Genomic DNA, 26,010 nt, shown 5'->3' on the forward strand with positions numbered 1-26,010 from the left:
ACTGGCTCCATATCAGAAGACAGATTGTAACCTTGGTGTCATCCTGGGCAGCTCCCGTTCATTTGTATCTCACATAAATAACATCACCCGGACTGCTTTCTTCCACATGCGCAACATTTCCAGACTCCTCCCATCCCTGTCTCAATCGAACACTGAAGTCCTGGTCCACGCATTCGTCACATCCTGCATCGACTACTGTAACGCCATCTTCTCAGGCATTCCCACCAAACTCATCAATAAACTTCAAATCATACAGAACTCTGCAGCCCGGATCATCACCCGCACCAAGTCGTCTGAACACATCACCCCCATCCTCATCCAACTGCATCGGCTCCCTGTTCAATCCTGTATCAACTTCAAAAACCTACTGCTCACCTACAAAACCCTACATAACCTGGCCCCCCCTTATCTGACTGACTTTCTTCAGGAGTACAATCCCTCTTGTTCTCTCCGCTTATCATCTACTGGTCTACTATCTGTCCCCACCCCACGCCTCGTCACCATGGGTGCTCGGGTATTTAGCTGCTCTGCTCCCAGACTCTGGAACTCCCTCCCCCCACACATCCGACAGTCTGACACAATCCCCATATTCAAATCCCCACTAAAAACCCACCTGTTCAAATCAGTCTACTCACTGTAGTGCTCCCCATCATCTGTTTCTGCTGGATAACCTGTCCCCATGATTTGTGTTCACTTTGATTGTCCCCTCCATGATTTCCTGTTTGTGTCCTGAACTGTTCTTTGTCTTGCTTAAATTCCCAATACTAAAACCTTTGTAAAAAAAAGAACAACAAAACCTGAGTTTTCACATCTAATACCAGGCTTCTCATGTTTGCAGTACAGCAATGATTTGTGTAATAAAGCCTGTGTAGGTATTTGATTTGATTTATTCTACAATAATAATATAAAATAACAGTTTTTTTAATCAGTCAGTTATTGGGACAATAACGGTCTAGAAGTATCTAACTTTAATATTCAAGAAACAACTTTGGTTCCACTTACTCAGATACCCCTCTGTTTTCCACGCACTATTCTTCATCAGATTTAAAATTATAAAATAATACATTTTAAATCTAGCCAGTGCTAATGTTATTCCATGCAGGTCTCCAGTCTGAAAGGGACAACATTGTTTTTGCTCATGTGGCCAGACTTATCAAAGTTTGTTTACTTTTTCCTATGAATCCTTGAAATCACATGGTACAACAGTGTCATGTTCATTATGCATGGTTACTGGATTGTGCACAACTGAGTGTGGGGGGAAAAAATGTGGCCATATTTGGCCACATTACACAGACTGTCAGGAAATTTAAAATATGTCAGCAAGTTGTAAAATAAAGAAACATAGGATATGAATACTGCCAAGAGAATACAGAGATGCTATGCTCTAGGCACACATTAGGGGGACACAAAGGGCCAGCTTTGGCTTAGTGGTTAAAGCGGTCTTTGGGAAAGCTTGAGTGTATGTGAATGTTAGTTTCCCCTGATCAGAAGGCACCTTGTATGGATTTATGTGAATGAGCTGGAAATGCTTTGAGTTGTTGCAAAGACTGGAAAAGCTCTTTAGAAGTGCAGTCCATTAATACATTTGAGAGATGATGCCCAGGATTGTAAACATTATGAGTAAACTGTTAGTGTTGGCTAAATGGTTGACAAACCATTTATACTAGTGCTATTTCAGTGTCAAGTATACAACAGAGAGATCTGGAGTTGTTTTTTAAATGTGTAGTGGTTTACTATAAGGGCTTCTGTGTGTCTCTTCTCAAGGTTCATCCATGAATAATTCTGTTACCATTGTCATTTTACTCTTTGAGTGTAATGTGCTTTGGTTCAATCTGCTTTTAATTTGACATGGAAGCCACTTCATTATCCTTTTAAGGTCTCCAATTCATAATCTTAATCAGTAAAGCTATTCTTCCAAGAGTTGAAACAGGGGACTGTGGCTCTCATAGAAAATAATTTAGCTTTTCACAAAGTTCATTTATTATTTTAATTAACTGCTTTAAGCACTGGGTTGTTATCACAGCTGTAGCTCTGGATAGATTCACTTACAGTATCTGTCCTAAATTATAAAGTCATGCTGGCTATGCATTTTTTAACCCCATTTACTATAAATCACACACACTTAACATTGACTGACCATATTTATAGCGTACCTTAATACAATATTGGACTAGCTAATCATCAGTCATCATTCCATCTTGAGTTATTAATATTAAATCAAGTGAAAGCATGGATTGATTTTAATAAGCCTGCTGCACTCATCGTCTAGCATACTGCATCTTTATGGTTTTCTAGCAAAAAAAACATAAAACACTTGAGGCAGAAATTAGGCCCTAATAACGTTTTGCTTATTGCATTTTGAGTTATGTATATGGTTTCTCAAAGCATTATATTTTCATTAAAACTTTCGGTTACCTATGAAAAGCTGTTATAAATTCCAATCGTAAAAATGTATGAAGAGAGACGAGTTTAGTAAGACTTAGGTCTGAAGGTCACGGTGCTCTTTGTTCAGTGTGATATAAGTAAAAGCGCAGCGAGGGATTTTAAAATGGGGGCAAATGATTCTAGGTCGAGTTATGACAGAGATTAGAGGAGATCTGCCTGTCTTGAAAGATATTCAGAGGGCTGAATACAGCAAAATAAATTATAAACAAAAGCATTTATTTGCTTTGGTTTCATGACTAACTTAAAAAGATTGTTTTATAGCGTTATTTCATTTGTCCTCTTTATAATATCAAAACCCAATGTTCTTTGATTTATTTTCTTTGAGATTTGGACATGTTTAAGATATGGATGGTAGTATCTGTTAGCTTACCAATCTTTTTCTGAAGAGTGGTTGTGAAGTTTATTTCTCCTGCTGTCGCCATCTTGGCAGTGAAAGCTGCATTAAATTCCTGACTAACCTAAAAATGGGCTCACTGCATGTACAATTGTCATGAATAGCAAAATTAGCAACAGAGCTCTAAACCGTTTTTCATGTACCAGGCTGTAAACCTTACACATTTTAAGTTGTAAGTTGGGCATGTCGATGTGTGTTATGACATGTACTCCATTTTGGAGCCAGCCTTAATTGGCCATTTGATGAACCACAGTCTTTGCCACAAAGCATAGACTTCCTTGCTCAGCCACTTGGTTTTAACTTTAAAAAGAAAGTGCATTTTCATTGAATTCAGCCTAATCTAATTCACTACTACCAGACAAAGAATCAAATTACACTATTTTTCTTGGTTGGTGGTTTGCATGTTCAAGTATGGGAGATAGAAACCCTGCTAACCTTTGCAGAAAAGTGTTTTCATCAATACTTAACTTACTCTTCAGGCATAGTATGATACTATTTCTAATATGTATTCTATTCATGAATACTTGACTTACTCTTCAGGCATAGTATGATACTATTTCTAATTTGTATTCTATTCATGAATACTTGACTTAGTCTTCAGGCATAGTATGATACTGTTTCTAATATGTATTCTATTCATGAAGAAAACAATAGTCCTGTATGCCAAAAAACCCAAAAAAAGAATTAATGTAGTATAATAAGAAATGGCCGTATCTCAGAAACAGCAAGGAGCACCATTGAGGAGAATCCAGGTTTTGAACTGACTCTTGGTTCTGCTTATGGATTCCTTCACAACTTCGTGCCACTCTTATTGGAATGGTTGGCGGCTTAAGAAGGGGCACACGCTTTCTTGTGTGCGTTCGCAACGGACCTAATTAGCCCCTCCATTTCCTTCCAGCTCTGAACGCCCTGCACGCTGTATATTATTATGTAAAACCTGTTCAAATATGTACTGTAATGGTGGCGCAATATGGTCACAAGTAGCAAATGTTCCACATCCCCAATTCTGGTTTGGACAGAATTTAAAATACATAATTGTCACAGAAATGACTAGTTAAATGAACCGAGAGGTAAAATACGTTTTAGAATCATATCATATTTGATGCTTTTCACATAGTTTTTGTATTCTTTTCCTGTAAAAACTGGCATTAAACACTTACAAAATGAATCCCCTTGTATTTTAGCATCATTTCAAAGTTGAAAGACCAGTAATGCTTTATGTCGATCACACTAATCATGTTTGGCTTAAACCAATGCTTTGCTGCAGTGTAACTCAAATAACCACAGGCATCCCCATCCTGAAATCCTGCTCTGCTTCAGATCAGGCAGAGCGAAGTCATTGAGGCAGATGGCGTTCAGCAGGGACATCTTTTTAAAGTGAGGTGGCTAGAAAATGTCCTGCTGTTTGCATACATTGAGTGCTTTCAACCGCACCCAAATCTGCAGGGTTGATGCACTTGGCAGGTGTGCAAGAAAAATGTGTTGAGACAAAACAGAAACCGAAACAGATACCTATTCAGATGTGATGTTGAATTGAGGATTTAGGAATTAAAAATAAAACCGTATTTAGTTTAAGGTCATTTTGCACTTAAGCCTGTTATGGTTTAGCTCATGGGGAATCCTACCACCCAGGCACATAACTGTAAAATAAAGGGAAAACCTTACATTTCTTTTTTAAATATCTAGTATTTGTCAAGTTTTTACTCAATATGTCACACAGACGTGAGGTATAGTAAAAGCAGCTGTTCAGTAAAACAGAGGTATTTGGCTTCTCCAGCAATAGCAAACGCACATGATTAGTGATGTTCCGATCAGGGTTTTTGGGGCCGATCGGCGGATTCATAATCGACCGATACCGATTACCGATCATATGTAGGGTGATCTGATCATCTGATTGGCTCTCCTGATCGGCCTTTATAGAGAGCAGAGATCAAACTATTAAGATTGAATATCGGCTGATAATGATTGCCGATCGATCGATCGGCAATCATTATCCCTACATCCCTACACATGATTCTTCTTTTTGAGATGGAAACAAATGTTTCATAACCAATTAGAGCTAAAATCCCGAAAGCAATGCCTGTTAAGAGATCCCAGTAAGACCCCAGTAAGACTATTTGTATTTTTCACCCCATCGGTTACAATGAAATCACATTTGGGGGATTTCGTACTACCAAGTATAAACAGGAGGATTTTTTAATACACTTTTTTTGTGGTATTTGACAGTAGATGGTTTTCTATTGAGAAAAAAGGAGTGTACACTTTCCTCACATAGTCCCTTATCTGAAAAGAGGGAACGCTCTTCCATATACTGTATTTCAAATGAATCCTTAATAAAATGAATCATATGAATGATAGAATACATGCCCTAAGGGATGGGCCATGCAGGCCACATTTATTTTACGCTGTGACCTTACTTTTATAGTTTGAAGATTTACTGGGTGCTCAGCCTGCAGGCTGGATAGAAGAGCAAGATCAGAAGTGGATAAAGAACATATAGGGGCCATCTGAGACTCCATCCACACTGAGATGCAAGCTGAAGGGTTCAAATGATCCTTTACCCACTCAATCAGCCTTTGATTATCACTGTCCAGATAGTAGTGGAGTTGGTTTGGTGGAGCCGATCCCCAGCAATATTTGAGCTTTTTCATGAATGTTTTATGAGTGTGTGCTTTTTGTGTATCATTCCAAATGAAAATAGGACAACTATTATCAAGTGGTGAAAATACCCCCAAAAATTGGGATCGTCTAAAAAACATAATATGATTAGGACATGTAATCCCACCACAATTAAGTCCAACACACACACACACACACACACACACACACACACACACACACACACACACACACACACACACACACACACACACACACACACACACACACACACACACACACACACACAGATAGAAATACACACCATCCACTGCACACTCAAAGACATTTAACTACCCACTATCTGCATAGAAGTGTGCAAACGAAAGGGAAAACAAAGTGAGTTATGTTTTCTCATTCATAGATTCATGTTATATTTATTTATCATTCCATTTAACTCCAGAACAAAATGTTTGCTCTTGGATATTTAATATTTTTTATACAATCCTCAATATTTTTTAAAACAAAATATGTAAACATTTTTCACAATGCATCTGAAACGTCACTGACAACAACAATAGTGTCTAATTATAATGTTATAATAATATTTCAAAATCTATATTGATCGATTCTTTTCAATATATCATCATATACATACAGTAAGTACAGCACATCACATTCAGCCTTGTTTGTTTGTGACCTAGAAACCAGGTGGCTGCAACATTTCTGCCATCTATTTGCATTAACACAGTATATACCAGCGTAATGCATTGCAGACTGGAAATGCTAATCTCTTGAGGACAGTGTTCGCTCTTCAGAAGACAAAGGGGAAATAGGGGATTCCTACAAAGACTTTGTTCTCCAGCTGCAGTTGGCTGATTCAGATTTCTGTGGCAGCCTCCTGATCGCATTCAGCTTATTTACAGCGGATTAGCACAGACATATAGAGAGTAAGTATAGGATTTAGCCCATCATTCAGACCCGGCGTAGGCTTGGAGAATTCAAGAAGTGCATTATAAACCATTATAAACACTTCCTATATAATTTTCATGCTGATGCAGTCTCATGTCTAAAATGGAAGTCTTCTTTCAAGGATGCTCTTTGCCACGGTATATTAACAAAGTAAAGAGAGCTTCGATAAACATGTTTAAGAAAAAGTGTTGGTTCCTGACTATGTACTGATGACAACAGGGATATCTTTGTACAAGGGCAAATGATAATTGCATCCAGCCAAAGCGGTTTCATGCACAATTCCAACATATCAGCACTTTCATTTTCTGTAATTATGCATGCTTGCAGTAAAATGCTTATCCAAGTGGCTGTGATCACATCAAACCCTTCTGCTACTTGGATTTCTCAACGTAAAGTGTCAAGCATATTGAGTTCTGCATATCTCCAATTCAAATTCAGACAACAAGAGCCACAAATACATTCCATTATTAATTGGGAGGTAGATACAGTCACCTTCATAGAAGCTGCATACACAATACCAATATAGAGTATATTAAGTAATGGCTCTGTGGTACATATATATATATATATATATATTTATATAAACAAGAGGTTATAATTCCCACTCAGATCATTGTGTCCCAACGTGCTATGGTAGGAAAAAGAGCTTAACTGATAGTGGTCAACTATAATGGCCATTATGGCTGCGTAATATAAGTCTACGTCTTACTTGTTCTCAGCAGGCTATTAAAGGAGCTGAAGGAATTGGATTTTTACGGCTGTGAGGGGAGCCACACACCTGGAAGCAGTTTTGCTCTAAATCTCTATAATAAGAAACATTTATGGAAACACTTTTAAGTCAGTCAGAAGCTGAAATAACAAAAAAATAAAACTCCCCACCCAGCCCCCCCGGCAGCCCTCTCAAGGTTAAGCCGGTATAGCTGATGGAAGAATCGATGGGCCCTAATTTCGAAAACACTGCAAGGGATTTCTTCATCCCCTATTCATACATTTAGGCTTGTATTCATGATAATATATTAATTCAATGTATCTGTACATACACATATGTTATACATACATGTAAATGGATGTCTACATGAAATCCCTGACATCTGATATGCACATTGTTTCATAAGAGTAAAACCAGTGGAGATGACAAAGGTGGGAATGGTTAGTGAATCAGAATATACACTGAGGTACTTAAAGTGTTTGTCCTCGAGTAGAACAGAATAGAAAAAAGAGACATCAGAATTAGATTTTCACAGTTATGTTTCCTGGTTTGTTTCACTATGTTTGCCCAAGAGTGCAGGCCAACAAGGCCTGTGAAGCACAGTCTTTGATATGTATGTTCCTAAAATGGTTACCTGCATATTGATAGAAAAATACCATTGAGCACAACAACAGTTGGCAGTGGCTTTGACGTGTGAAAGTGGGAAGGTAACTGTAACATTCGGTTGTACTGATCCTTCAGTTTTGACACTGTAGTCTCCTACATCCTGTAAAGCCAACATGAAACCAGCAACATCTTTCACAGGTCAGAGTAGTAAGTACCATCCTGGGAAAGAATTGTACTCTGCACAGTTAGTAGGCTATTTATCACTTATGTTCACCCTGGATATTATATAGCAAGAATAAGACATAATCTCAAACCCTGTACGTCCATGCATTTGTATACAATAGACAATAGTTGGTACATAGATGAAACTAATATTGTGTGTATCACCCTGACTCTAAAATCTATATTGCCTACATTTGTAAAAGGCATGTTTCCCCGCCTCCTGATTAATGTTTTAAGAGCTTTCACAGCATACGATTTGTTTGATAATTCAATGAACAAAAATAAATCTACCGGTCCAGTCACAAAGCTGGAGGTTGTGTGCATTTTTATGGATTTCTACCGATATCATAAGCTTAATTATCGTTTACTTTGCTTTACTACTATACCATAACCATTATTGATTTGCTATAATAATTATCTTTCCATAATCTTTAACATTACCAGCTATTGCATAAAGCAAGAAATATAAAACCATGACATTTGGACTAAAACATGCCCATTGAACATTGACACAATGGTTAGGGTTTGGTAGAATTGTTCAATTTTGCGAAAATGCCTAGCAATACGGTATTGAAATATTATCTGGCTGGTTTGAGTAATAAATCCATGAGTTCATAGATGGAAAATTGCACAGAAATGTAAGCAAGAGACAGGATTTTACCACTCAGAAATATGTCACAGCTGCCACCTCAACATCATTTGAACTTGTTTGTTATATAGAGTGTTTTGGATATATTGCCTCAATGCTATGAGCTCATTGTTATTGATAAAAAGGATTTAAAGCAGGTTATTAATTCATAGCATTAAGAAAAATGCAAAGGGAGCCGCTTTTATTACTCTGGTATTCTGTAAAAGCTGTAACACCTGCAATCCAATTTGTAAAGAAAGACATGGCATGAAAGTCACGGCCGTCAGCAGCTACATGCGCTCCAGCAGATCTTATTAATCCTTTCCATGGCAGGTCTTTTTGTTCTTCCATTTGATGACGTATACTGCCGGGGAGAAAGAACAAAACTGCTCGTTGATCAAACCCTGCTGTTAAGATTAACTATGAGCGCTGAGAATTTTCTTATTGGAATACTGTTGGAAGGTGCTGAAGTATAGTTTAGCTTCTCTTGTTAAAAATCCTTTTTATAGAACAAGATAACACTGAATACTAAAGGCAAGTGGCCTATATCCTTGCATAGACCTAAAGTTAGTATCTTTCTTGGTTGTAATGGCTTGTGGAACATGTTATATGCCCATTTGAGTGTTCGTTTATGTTATTGTTTTCAGCCTCAGACCCAAAAGAGTTATTTTCTTCTCTAAGGTGATGCCAATAAACACATGCCCTCAGAGGCACATTATAAAAATACACTCCCACTCACACAAACACATTATACGTATGGACACACAATATAATAAACTACTTTCATACATACACATTCTTACACGCTTGCTTTACTAAGAGTATCTGACCACTTTTTTCTTTTGCCAATAAGGACTTTGATTCAATGATTGTCTTCAGAAACTATATTTTGTATAATTGATAATGGATCCTTATTTTTGTCTTAGGTCTCCACATAGAGTATATCGAAAGAGAAGAAGAGTTTACTGAGTGTTGAAGATTTGGTTATTTTAAGTCCATTCTTCCCCGTTTAGTATTCAGTCATGCCTTCTGACATGGACACAGCTAATTAGACTGAATTACAATTGTCAACACCTCTTTGTAGAGAAATCAACAAAACACCTTGGGTAAATTATAGGATGTTCGTGGTAATTTTCTACACATGTTAAAGTTGAGACATTTTGACGTTTACTCAGCAAATTAAGCAATTTCCCTGTAAGGGATTAATAAAGTATGTCTTCTTCTTCTTCTTCTTCTTCTTCAAAGAGGAAACAGCATTTTTTTTTAATCACCAGCAAACCTGTTGTCTTTTTCAATATTAGGCATGCATTGATATATACTTATAAAATCAAACACATCAAATACAGTACTCGATACATATACATAAAAGTAGGAAGTAGACATTTTTATATCCCACTAAATCCAGCTTGAATTGATTTGTAATGCGAGTCTAACGGTTCTCAGTCTTGTTTGCTTAATGTTGATCAGTCACAGTGATCAAATAGACGTGCTGATTTGACCAGATCAAAAATATTGATGTACACATTTGTGGTTGCATGTTGGCTGTCTGGCTTCCTTATACTCCTATATTGGTTTCTCCGTGTGGCCGTTTTTCTTTTTTTGGCAGTATCGCATATTTGAGGCATGAGACGAGACCTTCGTTTTCAGACTTTAACATTATAAGCCATAATGTTTTTTCCTTCCATTGATTGTTATGTTGTTGTCATCACTTTTTCCTTTGCTGCAGTTGGTGTTTTTCAACCTTCATTCTTGCTGCATTTTTTAAGCTTTTTTCCCCATGTTGCTTTATTTCTCTAAAGGAAGTCACTCTGCAAGTCAATAGACAGCTGACTAACAGCCACCTCACTATGTATTGATCCTTTAAGTATCCTGAAAGTTTGCTGGGGGATGTGTTCTGTGAAGTTTTCTCTGGTACCAGTGACTGCTTCAGGGCAAGCACAATGTCTGCAGGTAGCCCCGTGGTTCTCCGGTAGTCCATTTGAGAACCTTGTGGAGTTGCATTCTTCTTTGTGATTGAGTTGACTGCAAATTCCCTTTGATGGGGAGCTGGGCTTACATCCACATAATGTGCTTCTGCACAGGTCCACATCTCGATACAGGGACCTGCGGAAATTGGGCTTGAAGACCAGGTAAACGATAGGGTTGTAAAGAGTTGAGGACTTGGCAAAGATAGCTGCCCAAGCGAAAGCAATGACTGGAACATCTAGCGCGTCACCAAATGCAGCCCACATGGCCACAATGGCATATGGACTCCATGCTGTCAGGAAACCAATGCAAACGGCCACTGAGAGCTGAAAAGAAACACAACAAATAACATAAATGGTTCATTTAGACATGTATATACATAGGTTGATCAAGTATGTTGGATAGTGTACTTACCTTAATTATGAGTGTTTGTGCATTGGTGATCTTATTTTGCGGGGACATGTGCTGCTGCACAGCTTGGCGGGAGCCCCGGACGGTCATTAGTATAAATGTGTAGGATAATAAAATGACAGTGCAGGGCACAATGTAGCAGAAGAAGAAAAGGCATATGATGTAGCTCATAGCTGCAGAACTTCTGCCTGGAGCTTCCCAGTTGATGCAGCATGCTGTACCGTAAGGCTCGGGCCCATATTCTCCCCAGCCCGACAAGGGACCTAGAGCAAAAATTCCAGCGTAGCACCAGACCCCAGCAACCAGCATGTAGGCATGGCAGTAGGAGAACTTGTTACCTGAGGAAGAAAATAGCAGGGCAGAGATAGAAGTAGAGGAGGGAGAGTTTGGGGAGTGATTACTGACAGATGAGGACATAAAGGAAGGATACAGAAATACAGCATAGCAACAATATGCTATTAAAGCATATCAGGTGTGGTTACCTGATGCTGACAACAGGCAATGAGTGAGGAGGAGAAATAGGAGGAGAAGAGGAGGAGGAAATGGGATGATATTGTACAAAAGGTGACGATAAACCTGATTGGGAGTTTTCCTAGGATGGATAGTTATTTTAAGAAGAAGAATGAACTACTTCTATATTGTAGACAACAGGGATAACAGTTAAGATACATTCATATAATCCTGTTTTCCAGCCAATGGCTATTTTGATGTGACCTCAGACATGTTCAGATAAGACAATTAAAGCATTTCAGTTTGAGAAGAAGTGAGAAGAGATAATAATATTTATTTTAAACATTTAAATATAACATAATGCAGAGATTTTGATTGCTACTTAATATAATAATATATATTTAGTGGGACGTTTTTATATTATTTTGACTGACTCCGCTCAATGATTTACGGCAAGAAACATGAATAGTCATTAGCCATTTCTTCTTCGTACAAGAGGCTTTTGTTTAAGTTCATTGTGTTTGTAGTGTATTATTTTAGAGTGAGTATATTGCATTGGTGATTATTGGTTAACCACCTGATTGTCTTTACTCTCGTGCCAAATTGTGAACAAAGCGATCCGTGGGAAACACTGAACTGTCTACTGTAATTGATTCAGACAATGATTTCTTCAGTGTGGAATCAATAAGGAAAACACAGGGAGCCTTATCTATGGTACCACACAGCCTCTTCAGTTGGTTTGCAGCCCCTCCTGCCCTTCAAGCTAAATGTGAGAGTGGTGATTAAGCCTTGTGGCTCTCACTGAACAGTATGGCGCTATAGGGAAGTTGGCTGGTTAGCCATTACAGACAGCTTTTATCATGGAGGGCTATTTTCATTGATGGCTGAACTCTATTTCCTATAAAAGCCTTAAAACAAGTGGGATTAGAATTTCACTAGGGATGTAATGGGTATCAGTGCCAGGTGGTTTTTCACACAACACCAATGTAAGTGATGATACAACTACTGACCCGACACCATCTGTCCTATTTTGCCAAACTTGTAATGCCTTTAGGTGTAAATTCACATGAAGCCAGGAATTGCTGTGGCACAAAAAAGTGGAGTGGAGATAGGAACCAACTGTGATAATGTAGTGAAATTAAATCCTATTTTTTAAACAAGTTTACTTTGCATATACCAACATGAATACCTTCATGTTGCTGTTAGATCCCCAAGTGGGGGCTTATTTGTTTGTATTCAGTAGCTCAATAGGTATAGCAATACCCATAAAAGGTAAGCTGTGACAAAAAATAATCCAAGATAGGACCCTCCAATGCTTTGTTTCTTCTGCCAAGTGTTTGTTTCTTCAGCTGCACCTTGGAGCATGTTCTGTAGTGCTTTGCTCCAAAAGATTCTGAGCATTTCTAATTCAAAATTCAACAAACCCACATATTCTATCCAAGTTGACCACAGTTTATTGTCCTTTGACAGGTGATACAGTTGCCTGTATTGAATTTTAATGGCATAAGCTCGCCATAATAACTCCAGACATGGAACTGAACCTTGTGTCAACGGCCTACAACTGTTATCGTGGTTTTTACTCTCCTCAACTCTCAGTAACTAAATCTTCAAACATATTTGGTTGTACTTCAAAAGCACAGTTCCTCCACATGTGTCTTTTCTCATGATTATTCAGAGCACTCTATGCACCTGTTTTAAAACCACCTCTTTTAATTTTGGAAGTTTCTGCTTTGAGTCTGTTATGCTCCTATCCAAACATTTGTTTTTGTTCAAGGCTTACACTTCACATATGATTCAGCTTTTGCTCCAAAAGCACTCAAAGTGAATTTATTCTAGTTTTTAATAGAGAGTACATGCTAGTTTAGAAACAAGGGGACGGCATGTTTTATCTGTGTGTATGTAATGTTCATACATTACTGCAAGGTCCCTTTCAGGGAAGTCTCATAAAGGCGTAATTATGTATTCTACTTTGCATTTCAAACACTTTTAGTTGTGAGGCTTATAGTCCCTTGGGTTTTTTGCTTTGTATTATAGACTGTATTCCTTTGGAAAACAGGTAAGAGAAGCACTTTAAAAACTAAGCCTTAACTTCAATTGTATTGGTCCTATTAACAGCATTTGTTGAAACCACTGGAGTCTGGAATAGACCTCTTGTTCTTTTCAGAGGCTGCTGGGTGGTGCACTCATTTTTCTAGCATAAGATCTGTTTAATATCCAGCTTAGTTTGACTTGTAGCGCCAATGTTATATTTAACATGTTTTCAGTTTCAGCGCACTAAAGGAATGTGAATAAATTCTCATAATTGCATTGTCATTTATATTTGCACTAATTTGGTCAAATTCAATAATACCTTTTTACTCAAGTCAGATAAACAGTGCTACTTCCTGACAATAAATAGAACCAGCCTTCATTCTGAAAAAGACTTACATGTGGCTAGAACTTGACAAATGCATTTGCCAAACTGTCATTGAGTCAGACTGACGGTGTGAAAATATTAAAATGTAACTGTGATTGGATGCCTCTTTCTTTTAATATAACCTTTTGAGTTGAAATGCTCTTTTTTATTTGTTTGTGTAGCCTACAGTGTGTGCCCTGGTCAAATATATCAAAACATGGTGGATAAGTTAGCTCGATATCATGTAGATGAGCTTTTTAAATAAACAGTTGTTGTGGCATAAAACCAAAGATCTGTTGATCTTGATGAAGACTTTAACAACGGCATTGCTGTCAGATCAGGGATTATTTTCTTTTATGAAATAAAAAAATAAATCAAACCTAACCTTAAAATCCAGTGTTAATTCAACACCCCTATTAATTATGCTTTGTTCATGCATATTTTATCGTCTCAGGCATTATAAATCCGACTGAAATGGTATGTGTCAGATTGGCTCTAGTCCTTGTACCCCCTGCAGTGTGTATGGGCGAGTGTGAATGTGTGAGGCATATAAATGGGAACATCCCCGGATTTCTTCACTCCAGGTAGAAGACTCCTAGAGTGAAGAATCTGTAGTGCAGCAGTGCAAGCATTTGCAGAATATGGCAATAAAGAGAATTAATGATGGTGTTTATGTGTAACATTTAATTATATACAGTCTACAGTAATACCAATTTGGTTATACTGCATTTTATATGTTCTTTGATTCATTTTAATTAGGAATAGGACTTGTGGCCAAGTGAGACTGTGACAGATGATCCCATTTTCACAGAAAGAAAACAATGGAATAATGGTTTAATTGGCAAATAATAAGTGAGTCCTGTAAAAAACTGAATGAAATTCAAATGCTTTTAGCAACCTATAATAAATGATAATGATTGCATGAAATCACAGTTTGTATATATTTTCTAAAATTGTATAAAAAAGATTAGGATCCTTCATGAACTGTCAATGAGGTTTAATATATTTAGACAAAGGCAATCATTTGAATACATGCTCATTGGCTTGAGTGGCAAAATGATTAATTATGCTCATTACTAGTGAGCTGCTAGAACATTTTGCAATCCTCTGTATATTCAGTTGAAGGAATTGTCACAACAGTAGACATGTGACTATTAGCAAGTTCAGTATGCATTATTGAGATAAACACCAATCCTCTGCCTGCTTAATCAATTCTGTGGGGTGTCAAGATTCTCCAAATCAACTTTTTGATTTCACTTTCCAATTTAAGGTCATTTTTTGATTCAATTTTAAATTGAACATTATTTCCTAGCACAGACGGCGCTGCTATTGTTTCAACTGCACTGTATTGTCTTTGAGCTGCCACTTCCAGTAAGATGCGTTGAGATGTTGTAGTAGATTTGGATTTGAGCGACAAAGAAAGATGTAGACAAATTCATGCAATAGCAATATTTGGAAGCCTTTTTAAAAGATAAGTCTCTGCAGTGGAATACATTACAGGAGGAAGGGAAGACATTAATAGGCCTTGTACACAACCCTCTTTACATATGCTGCTGTTTCAAGAGGTTAAGCAATGGCCTTGAACATTAACATTATTGCAGCATGGACACTTTACTTAATGACAAACAAGCCCTTGAGTTGCCTGCCTCACTATATTAATATTTCTCTCTCAAGATTCAAGATTTTTGGCTTCAGAATCAACTCATGATTGCATGTCTAAAACACTTCTAGTAAATTCCTCTGCTTTGAAATGGTATGTTGGTTTACTGTACTTAGGAGTATGTGTTTTGTACATAGAATAATGAATTAAAGCAAAAACAGTGGTTGTCCTACCATAGTTTGGGCAGCAGACCTTGAGCCAGCAGACGCTCGAGAGCACCGTGAGGTTGGTCAGACTGCATAGGCCAAACAAAACGCCGCAGAAGGCATAGCCCATGCAGACCGTCTTATTGAACTGCCACCTGGATGGAGAGAACATTTGTTACTGAGTGATTTTTTTTTTTTGGTGCAAATTCTTATTGTGAATTACACCTGGTAGAAACAACAGGTGATACATGTTCCAACCTTTCCACTTATAGACACAACTGCAGTGAGTGCAAATTATTCTCCTCTACAGGAATGAAGTCAATCCCACGCTAAAAAAACATTTTGGTCTGTCCGCCATCCTTTTATTTACTGATTTGTATTTCTCTTCATCCTATTTATTATTAAAATGTGGAATTAAGGATTTGAGTTAGAGGTCGTATTGAAAGAAACCTAATAATATAAGAGGTAAAGTTAACAACAGTCAAATGTTCAATGATACTGGTAATAACGTTTGACCGAAATAGAGAATGTTGTCTTTCCATTATTATTACAAAGTTCACCTTATCAATTATGTCTTGTTAGGAAAATTTAAAAACAATACTGTGAATAACATCTTGACATGACAGATCCAGATGGTCTGAAAAACCTTTTAATACAAGGTGAAGCCTGAGGGTTAGAAAAAGTCCACAAATCCTGCACTGCTGCTTGTAGAGCTTAAAGCATCAAAAGACCAATCTTTATAATAACGATGTATCAAATAACTGTCATAGGGTCGCTCATGATTATGAACCTGAGGATTACCACACAAATATGCGGCTCCCCCCAGCTATACAAGCTTCATAGTGGATTTCATGTATTTAAAAGGATACAGTAAGGCTACCCTCTCTGTAATTAGACCCTTTGATATAATTATTTATTTTATCTCCATGAGTGAGAGTGCTAAATCGTTTTGCAAAGACCTTCTCCTGCTGCCCATATCTTATATTTTAATTCTTAAAAAACATTGATGTACGTTCTTCTTTGCCCTTTATATTATTCAAAGCTAGATTGACTACAATAATGTTGAGTGTGAACATAATCAGCCTTAAGACATCTGTAATTTGAATGTGTATATTGTAAATGTAGATTTCTGTTCAGGTTTTTAAAAACCGTAGTTGTTCGGATTCCATGAGGATAAAACATCAGTGTCCTTGATGGCAGCTAAAGCCTCTACTGGTCCCTCAGGGAAATATCGACTGTGAAGCTTACATAGTCACATGATATATGAAAGAATAGAAGGTGGTGGAAGTTTGAATGGCATCTCACATGTGAGTAAAGGCTGAGGGGATAGCGAGTGGAAACAGGGATATTGTCATGCCGAGGTCACTAATGGCCAGGTTAACCACAAAGAACTCTGCGGGCTTCAGGGAGGACTTCTTTCTATAGGCCACAAACAGAAGGATCCCGTTTCCCAGCATCGACAGCACACCTAGGAGACAGAGTGGCACGATGTATTGGTACTGTTACATTTAACCACACACGTTTACACATTTAAAAGGCTTTACACTTATGGAATATCACTTACCAAACAAGGTGTATATAGTTCCCATGAGGATGTCACTGTCTTTCGATATTTTGGAAATGAGCAGAAATGTTTCGGAGGCATTTCCCATCTTGACCAAATATCAGAACAGAGAAGAAGAGAGGGTGAGAAAAAATGGTTAGTATGTAAGTTTTCACTTTAAGGCAATTTACAGATGAACAAAAGGAAAATGCTCTGATAACAAACACAAAGTCCTTTTGTAGATCATCAGCCAACAGATATTGTTACAATGCCCGTAAACCAATCTACAATAATAAACACAGTTACGCTTCATTAGCACTATTTTGAACAAGACAAATTGAAAAGCATGCTTTGGCTGTGTGCTATTCCATCTCTGATTTTAATATTTCTTGGGTATCTCCTACAATCATATTTTTAACCATTTGTTCAGTGATGGCAAAACAAACCATAAACAATACAGTGGGGAGAACAAGTATTTGATACACTGCTGATTTTGCAGGTTTTCCCACTTACAAATCATGTAGAGGTCTGTAATTTTTATCATAGGTACTCTTTAACTGTGAGAGACGGAATATAAACAAAAATCCAGAAAATCATATTGTATGATTTTTAAGTAATTCATTTGCATTTTATTGCATGACATAAGTATTTGATCACCTACCAACCAGTAAGAATTCCGGCTCTAACAGACCTGTTAGTTTTTCTTTAAGAAGCCCTCCTGTTCTTTTATAGTACACACACACATATATATATATATATATATTATACACATCTGCCATACATATCTGTTTATAGTACACATATCTATATATTATACATATCTGCCATATACATCTGCTATACATAATATATGCATCTGCCCATACCTCCTCATTCACATGAGTGTTAAATACTTTCAATGTATTCCAAATATGTATATATTTCACATCCTCAAATCTTTATTGTTGATATTGTAAATATTCTTCTCTCTTTTTGCACTATTTTATTTATCTTATTTGCACCATGTATGTTGAGTTGTTGGAGGAGCACGCGACATAAGATTTTCATTGCCAACATATACGCTGTATCTGCTGTGCATATGACAAATAAAACCTTGAAACCTTGAAACCTTGTTCTCCACTCATTACTTGTATTAACTGCACCTGTTTGAACTTGTTACCTGTATAAAAGAGACCTCCACACACTCAATCAAACAGACTCCAACCTCTCCACAATGGCAAAGACCAGAGAGCTGTGTAAGGACATCAGGGATAAAAAAAAAGTAGACCTGCACAAGGCTGGGATGGGCTACAGGACAATAGGCAAGCAGCTTGGTGAGAAGGCAACAACTGTTGGCGCAATTATTAGAAAATGGAAGAAGTTCAAGATGACGGTCAATCTCCCTCGGTCTGGGGCTCCATGCAAGATCTCACCTCGTGGGGCATCAATGATCATGAGGAAGGTGAGGGATCAGCTCAGAAACTACACGGCAGGACCTGGTCATTGACCTGAAGAGAGCTGAGACCACAGTCTCAAAGAAAACCATAAGTAACACACTACGCCGTCATGGATTAAAATCCTGCAGTGCACGCAAGGTCCCCCTGCTCAAGCCAGCGCATGTCCTGGCCCGTCTGAAGTTTGCCAATGACTATCTGGATGATACAGAGGAGGAATGGGAGAAGGTCATGTGGTCTGATGAGACAAAAATAGAGCTTTTTGGTCTAAACTCCACTCGCCGTGTTTGGAGGAAGAATAAGGATGAGTACAACCCCAAGAACACCATCCCAACCGTGAAGCATGGAGGTGGAAACGTCCTTCTTTGGGGATGCTTTTCTGCAAAGGGGACAGGACGACTGCACCGTATTGAGGGGAGGATGGATGGGCCCATGTATCGCGAGATCTTGGCCAACAACCTCCTTCCCTCAGTAAGAGCATTGAAGATGGGTCGTGGCTCGGTCTTCCAGCAGGACAACGACCCGAAACACACAGCCAGGGCAACTAAGGAGTGGCTCCGTAAGAGCATCTCAAGGTCTGGAGTGGCCTAGCCAGTCTCCAGACCTGAACCCAATAGAAAATCTTTGGAGGGAGCTGAAAGTCCGTATTGCCCAGCGACAGCCCCGAAACCTGAAGGATCTGGAGAAGATCTGGATGGAGTAGTGGGCCAAAATCCCTGCTGCCGTGTGTGCAAACCTGGTCAAGAACTACAGGAAACGTCTGCTCTCTGTAATTGCAAACAATGGTTTCTGTACCAAATATTAAGTTCTGTTTTTCTGATGTATCAAATACTTATGTCATGCAGTAAAATGCAAATGAATTACTTAAAAATCATACAATGTGACAGACTACAGACTTCTACATGCTTTGTAAGTGGGAAAACCTGCAAAATCGGCAGTGTATCAAACACTTGTTGTCCCCACTGTATGTCTCCACCTCTTCCTGTTTTTATAATTTGGAAGCTATACACAGTCTCAAATATCGGACGCTCCTTCCATGAACAAATGAAATACCGTCCTTCATGTCAAAATTAATTTACATACACAGCATGAACCTCTGCCAAAACATATTCATTGCAGAGGCAAGTCGCTGAGGCAATCTTTTTTAAAGGAATTTATGTGAGAAGATATCCTGAAAATGTATTCATAGCCTTTCTATTTCCTCAACCACTTCACCTCTACTTACAAATTGAAGGGAGCCAACAAAGGGAAGAGACATGTTTAATCACCCTAGGTTAAGAGTGATGCTGCTTGTATGTAAATCCTCATTACCATAAACTCGGGAGATTATCTTCAAAGAGAACTAGAGGTGAGGAAATGATTGTAAAATATTTTTCGACGTGGAATTTCTTTTAGAATTCAAAGTGGCTGGGGTGCTTGTTACACAGCTTGTTAGCGAATACAGCCCTGCACAGGTTTGTGTGCCAATGTTCAATTTTGAATTTTATGAAGAATGCAGACATTATGTGCTATCGTAACCTAAATACATAATTGTACTAACTACATAGTATAATGTAAAATGTATGAAATTTATTCATGAAATATGTGTGCTTTTATTTGCACACTACTGGACATGCGTCTTCTTAACCCTTCATTTCCTTTTTATTAAAATGGGGAAATTACTGAAGGAAATTATCTGAAGGTCCTGGGTGTAAATTATAACACACTTTGAAATTGAATCACTTGAAGCTATATCTGTGAAATTAATGTTGTGCAGGAAAACATACATTTGCATCTGAAATGTATTGCATTAGGAGTTTAAATTAGCATAAAATGGAAAAACTCTATTCAAATACAAGTTCTTCAAGATTATACTCAAGTACAGCACTTGGGTTATTGCTGTTATTTCCTCTACAGGAACCTACCTACCATAGCTGGCATCAAATAAACAAACAGTAATATATTAAATACAAGTTATTAGGTTACATTGATAGTGGTCTCCATGAGCTGAGAAGATCAGCAAGTCCTCCTGATGGTTTACGTTACACAATTATTATGTACCTATAGAATAACACATATTTTGAATATGAATGCACACACAGCGTTATACTTCTCCCTGCTATGCTCTGTGTGGATGCCTCCGGTCTTTACCTTCTTACTGCTCTTGTGACTACAGATAAGTCCCTTACTTCCATATTTCCCTATATAAATAACATTTTAATAATATTTTCACTTGGTATCCATTATGTTCCTTCAAGTAACATTTATCAATTTCCTAAGACGGAAAACGGTAATTTTTGGTGGTGCATTTCGTATGCGGTTTGGCACAAGCGCAGAGTAAAACTGATCCAAGTTAAATTACCCTGAGGGGTTCATACAGAGACTCATCCGACTTGAGCATCATGGTATAACATCTGTTTTCCCTTCTCATCCCAGTTCTTAATTTGTAACGTGAGTCTGATCCAGGGTATTTCACACTCTGTTTGATTCTCCAAACACATTACCTACTGGGCTTATGAAACTATTTTAAATCAATATCACTGACTTAAAATGGATAGCCATAAATTGTGAAAACTAAATACCCCTCAAAGAATCTTAAATAAAGTATCTGTCCAAAGCTGAAAGAGTTTTACTGCACCTACAGACTATACAGAGCTTGCCTGCAAGGCTAGTTATTTACATTATTGCCCACTTTCCCGTCTTCTGCATTCTCTCCTCAGCAGTGTCAGGGGTACAAGGAGCAAGTCTGGATTAACAGCCTCGCTGAGAGGATGAAGTCAAGCGATGGACGGTGAAAATGAGCGACTGGCAGTTTAGGGAGGAACCCTTGCTAACCCCCATCAGTGTGAGAGTGGGGGAGAGCGATGGTGAGTCGGGAATGCCATAAAGTGACTGTCAGTCTGAATGGTGGAAATTGGGGTAATCATTGTAAAGGACATCTTTGACAATTTAAGCCTTGCTGTCATAAAAATGGAATTGACAGTCTACACACACACACACACACACACACAACAAGCAGGAAAAGAGGGAAAGATTGTCAAGGACAGCGAAGGAGATGTGAAATAAAGAATGGGATGTTGTAATGAACGGGATGAAAAGTGAAGAATCCTATAACTGAAACTGTTAGAAAGACAGGAATGAAAGCCAAATGATGTTGATTACTCACAAGATGAATGGGAAAAAGGGACAAAGTCACAATTCAGTGATATCTGTTATCTGTTCAGTGACCCTGATTACATCCACCCTGTAAACAGTAATCATTGCAAACCCTGCTGAAATGTAATGGGTTTCACAGAGCAGAATACCATGGAGAGTGGGTTTCCCCTTAACATATACAGTATCAGAAATACTTTATTTATCCCAAACTGGGACATTTTTTTTACGGGAAGTAGGCTAATGTATTATTAAAACACACACAAACGATGATCCCATGCCTGTCCAATAATGTGGTATATGTGTTTTTAAATATTAATTACGACAGCTAGATACCAACGTTACTGTCACACTGATCTTATTCTTGCCTCAGGATTCATGGAGCTTATTTAAAAAAAAACCCACACTTCATCTTATAGGACTCCTGTTTCAGTGTTTAGCAGCAGTGGTTGACTGAATAATTGAGGTAAAAATAAGGATTTGTGTAGCTTATAACACCAGTAAAATACAAACTTAAATTGACTTATATCCACTAATTTGTTTCTAAAGTGCTTTATTTAGCTAATTCAATAGTAAACACATGCATCATATGGAATCTGTTATCCATAATGACATTTCCTGTCGTAAAGATCTGATAAAATATCAAATGCTATTTTCATAGCATCCAAGCCACATGCAACGCTGTTTCCTTTAAAATACATTCACAGTCCCTAAGAGATTCCCTAGGAATGAAGAGTGCATTACAAATTAAATATATTATTATTATTATTATTATTAAGAGTAAAAAGCACAGGGCTTTATGCCTTCATGATGACTTTTTCGATATATTACAAGCACCATCATTTTTCATTATGTTTTCTTAACTGGATTTCCAAAACAAAACACTTCATTATGTCTCAGTTTAGATGAGCAGATATTGTAAGGAAAAGAAAAAAAAAATGCCAGTTTAACATTTTTTTATAAGAATTTGAAGACACTATGTATAATGTAAGGTTCAGGATCACTACCACATTTAGATTTGGTGCTTTTTTTAGGCTCCTAAAACACATGGCACCTTTTCAACAAAAACTTATAAAAGACCTGATATCCCACCTTTAGAAGAAAGGGAGTTTTATAATACTTTGATAGAAAACGTTGAGATTTATGGATTCACTAATATATCCTTCTCTGCTACATTAAGCCAATTCACTATGTTGATTAAATTCCAATTCTCCCATTAATTTCCACCAGTCATAACTCACACAGCTTGCATCGATCCTCAAACAAAACCCATAGATCATTGTTTTTCCTTTCACAAGTGGCTGTTATGGTTCACAGGGACTTCCTCCATTATGCTGTATGTACTCATTATTAGGCATATTGTTATCGGGCATATAGCAAATGTATGAGTTCAGTCAGGAGTAACCATAAATGATCATTTCCATTATAACTTGAAATAAGGAGGAGGGAAAACCCGTGTAACGTCTGTTCACCCACCCATCTGTGGAATAGTGTTTACTCTTATCTTCACGCTGTAATAAATCTGGTGAGCATAATGTCTCCTGCACATTGAAATAAGTCATCTGGAAAATGTAGGATATATGAATATCTTGTCTTCTGTTTTGTTATGGTAAAAAAACGACAACGTATTTTTTACATCAATACCATTTTTTCTTTTTGGACGATGGGGGGTAATTCGAGAGAGAGACATAGACCGCAAAGATCCATTTATGAACTTATATTGTGTGTTTTACAAACAACCAGAAGGGTCCAACTGGAAGCTCTAATGCTTATTAAAAAATAATAAATCCAAAACTTTACCTGACCTCCAAATGCTTTGAAATCCTAAAATATATTCTAGACATAACAGGAATGGATAACACAATTATGACTGCTGGATTTTGTTGGAATTTCTTATCGTATCAGAAATGGTTTTCTAAGTCCTGAGTTAAGGTGTTTTATTATTCCAGCTGGGATAAAATAAAGACCTGGATGAACTTTTGAAGGTCGTCAAAAGATAGAAAAGACAGAGTTTTGTCTTACAAGACAGAAACATGACTGCAAAACTCTAGTCAACTGACTGAAAAGTGTTGGATATTAACATAGGTACACACATACTGTACAATCTAACGTAGCTGTGTGACGTTTCCGTATTTACTCAGAGCTCGGTGCTTACTGAGCCATTACCAGCCTTGAATAACAAGTCAAAAATCTCGCTACAGTGACCTAAACTGTGCATGGTATAAAAAGACCTCTGGAGGGGTGGTGCATACATATTAACCTCCAAATTAGCCAGTCCACAGTTTATGTAAAAGTGCTTCTGAGTCTGATTTCCTCTGTTTTCACAGCATGCTTCTCTGTGACTGAGAAAAACAGAAATTAGGCAAAATCCTTTTTTAGTGTTAGAAAGGCAGAAAAGCAAACAAACAGCTAGAAAAGCATATATCTGAAAGAGCTGAGATCATATAGAGTGAGCCAATTATAATAAATAAGCATGATTATGTAAACAGGACATTAGGGATTCTGTTTCCCCCAGATATTGCTGATGACAGAGATAGTGAAACAGAAAATCTCTCTTTCTCTTGCTCTTTTTTCTTTTCCTCAATCTTGTGTCTCTTAGCCTTCTACGACCTGAACCCATCGCTCATCCTTTACTGCTTGATCTAATTATAAACATTAACATTAACCATTAGTGATCAATTCCTAACCTAATCTATTCAGAATCAATACCCAACCCTTCGACACCCTTTGACATGTGTGGTCAGTGCCTTGGGTTACCTTGTATCTTGTCCCATGTGAGGGTCAAAGGAAAGAGATCATCGTATTCATATTCTGTACAAACTGTAAAGTCCCCTGAGACAATTTTGTGATATTGGGCTATATAAATACATGTTGAATGATTGATTGATTAACTTATAGACACAACTGTACAGCACTCCACTGAAATAATCAAAAAAGCAGTGGAGTCAGAAGCTCCAACAGTATATCCCATATCATAACTCACAGAGCTAGTCACAAACACCTGCAAGTAAGCGTCAGCAGTTGTGCGTGGATCCTGCGTTGGCCAGTGCAATTTCAGACACAGCCGACATCAGTTCTGTCAGGGCCACCTCATCAATAACCCATCCCCATTTTTGATGATGGAGTGGAATATAAACTGCTCCAAACGGCCTTCATAATCGCTCGCTCATTTAATTCCTCAACTCTGATCCTCATGTCACTCCGTGGGGTTTGTTATTTGGTGAGCAAGGGAGCGACACAAGGAAAAGTAAAAAATGCTTTTATATCCACCCCATATCTCGACATGCCTTTGACTGTCTCATGTCCTCATATTTCATTGTTTTTGTGTTCGCCATAAAGGTATTCACTCATTTAGCCCCCATACAAATTTAACTCTCTGTTTTCATTCCCCTAGAATTTGTGTTGCTGTGAAAGCATAGTACACCATTTTGCTTCCAAAGAGGAATGTACATCTCAATCCATCTGCCTTTTCCTAAAGGATGCCAATTGTTAACATTCTCACACAGATGGTAAAACCGAACAAACACAGATGCTTAACTTCTGTTCCCCAGACCACTGTGTATGTATGCCAGTATCCTAGGGATTATTAATCTGTTCAAAGGTCACCTAAAAGCATCAGCGATTTGGAGCCAGGTGTTAATGTATGCTTTTGTAAAGCATTGATTATCACACACTTCACATACAACCTTGGTATCATGAACCTTTTAATGTATAGATACATGTATGATATAATATAAATATGGTATAACTTTAAAGTATTCGGCCAAAGATACATGATGAAGACATTCCCCATCTATAAGCTACTAAAACAAATCTTCAACATGTCTCTCGAATCAATTTAATAGATGAATCTCCTTCTAATTTACCTCAAGAGAGTTAAAGAGGGGGCATTACACTGCAAATCAACCTCATGAATACTAATGGAGAGAAATCAATCCTTTCCAGAGAGGTTGAACAGGTAGAGAATGACAGGACTAAATGGCCCATTAATTATTGAAGAGCTTGGTGTCACTGTGTTTTTTTCTCTCATTGGACATACAAAGAGATGGAGATGATAGAGATTACATAACAAGCTGTTAACTGTGTGTCAGTTCCAGGCTAGTGCTGTTTATCGATATGCATTCAATTAAATATGCCACAGCAGCATTTCATTTTTTTTTCTTCTTTTGCACAAGAGTCATCCTATGGCATATAACATGACACAAACCGCCCAAAGGTACATTTTGTGCATGTCCTGCCAACAAACGTCATTTTGCGGCATCCGGAGCGGTGTGTGGCTTGAATTTCTTATCAGCCAGACA

The 26,010-nt window shown here is 37.8% G+C and overlaps 1 protein-coding gene across 1 annotated transcript in view; it reads right to left on the reverse strand.

Moving 5' to 3' along the window:
- Positions 1-9,718: 9,718 nt before the first annotated feature.
- Positions 9,719-26,010, reverse strand: part of opn7b (opsin 7, group member b) — a 38,401-nt gene continuing 22,109 nt past the window's right edge. Inside the window, exons 2-6 of the mRNA XM_063901956.1 lie at positions 17,166-17,253; positions 16,907-17,069; positions 15,629-15,756; positions 10,954-11,288; positions 9,719-10,865 (exon numbers count right to left, since the gene is read on the reverse strand). Coding sequence (XP_063758026.1) covers positions 10,368-10,865; positions 10,954-11,288; positions 15,629-15,756; positions 16,907-17,069; positions 17,166-17,253 — 1,212 coding nt within the window. The 3' untranslated portion in view covers positions 9,719-10,367. The remainder of the gene's footprint in view (positions 10,866-10,953; positions 11,289-15,628; positions 15,757-16,906; positions 17,070-17,165; positions 17,254-26,010) is intronic.

This window comes from Eleginops maclovinus, chromosome 1 (genome assembly GCF_036324505.1).
Source record: "Eleginops maclovinus isolate JMC-PN-2008 ecotype Puerto Natales chromosome 1, JC_Emac_rtc_rv5, whole genome shotgun sequence".
Classification (NCBI taxonomy): Eukaryota; Metazoa; Chordata; class Actinopteri; order Perciformes; family Eleginopidae; genus Eleginops; species Eleginops maclovinus.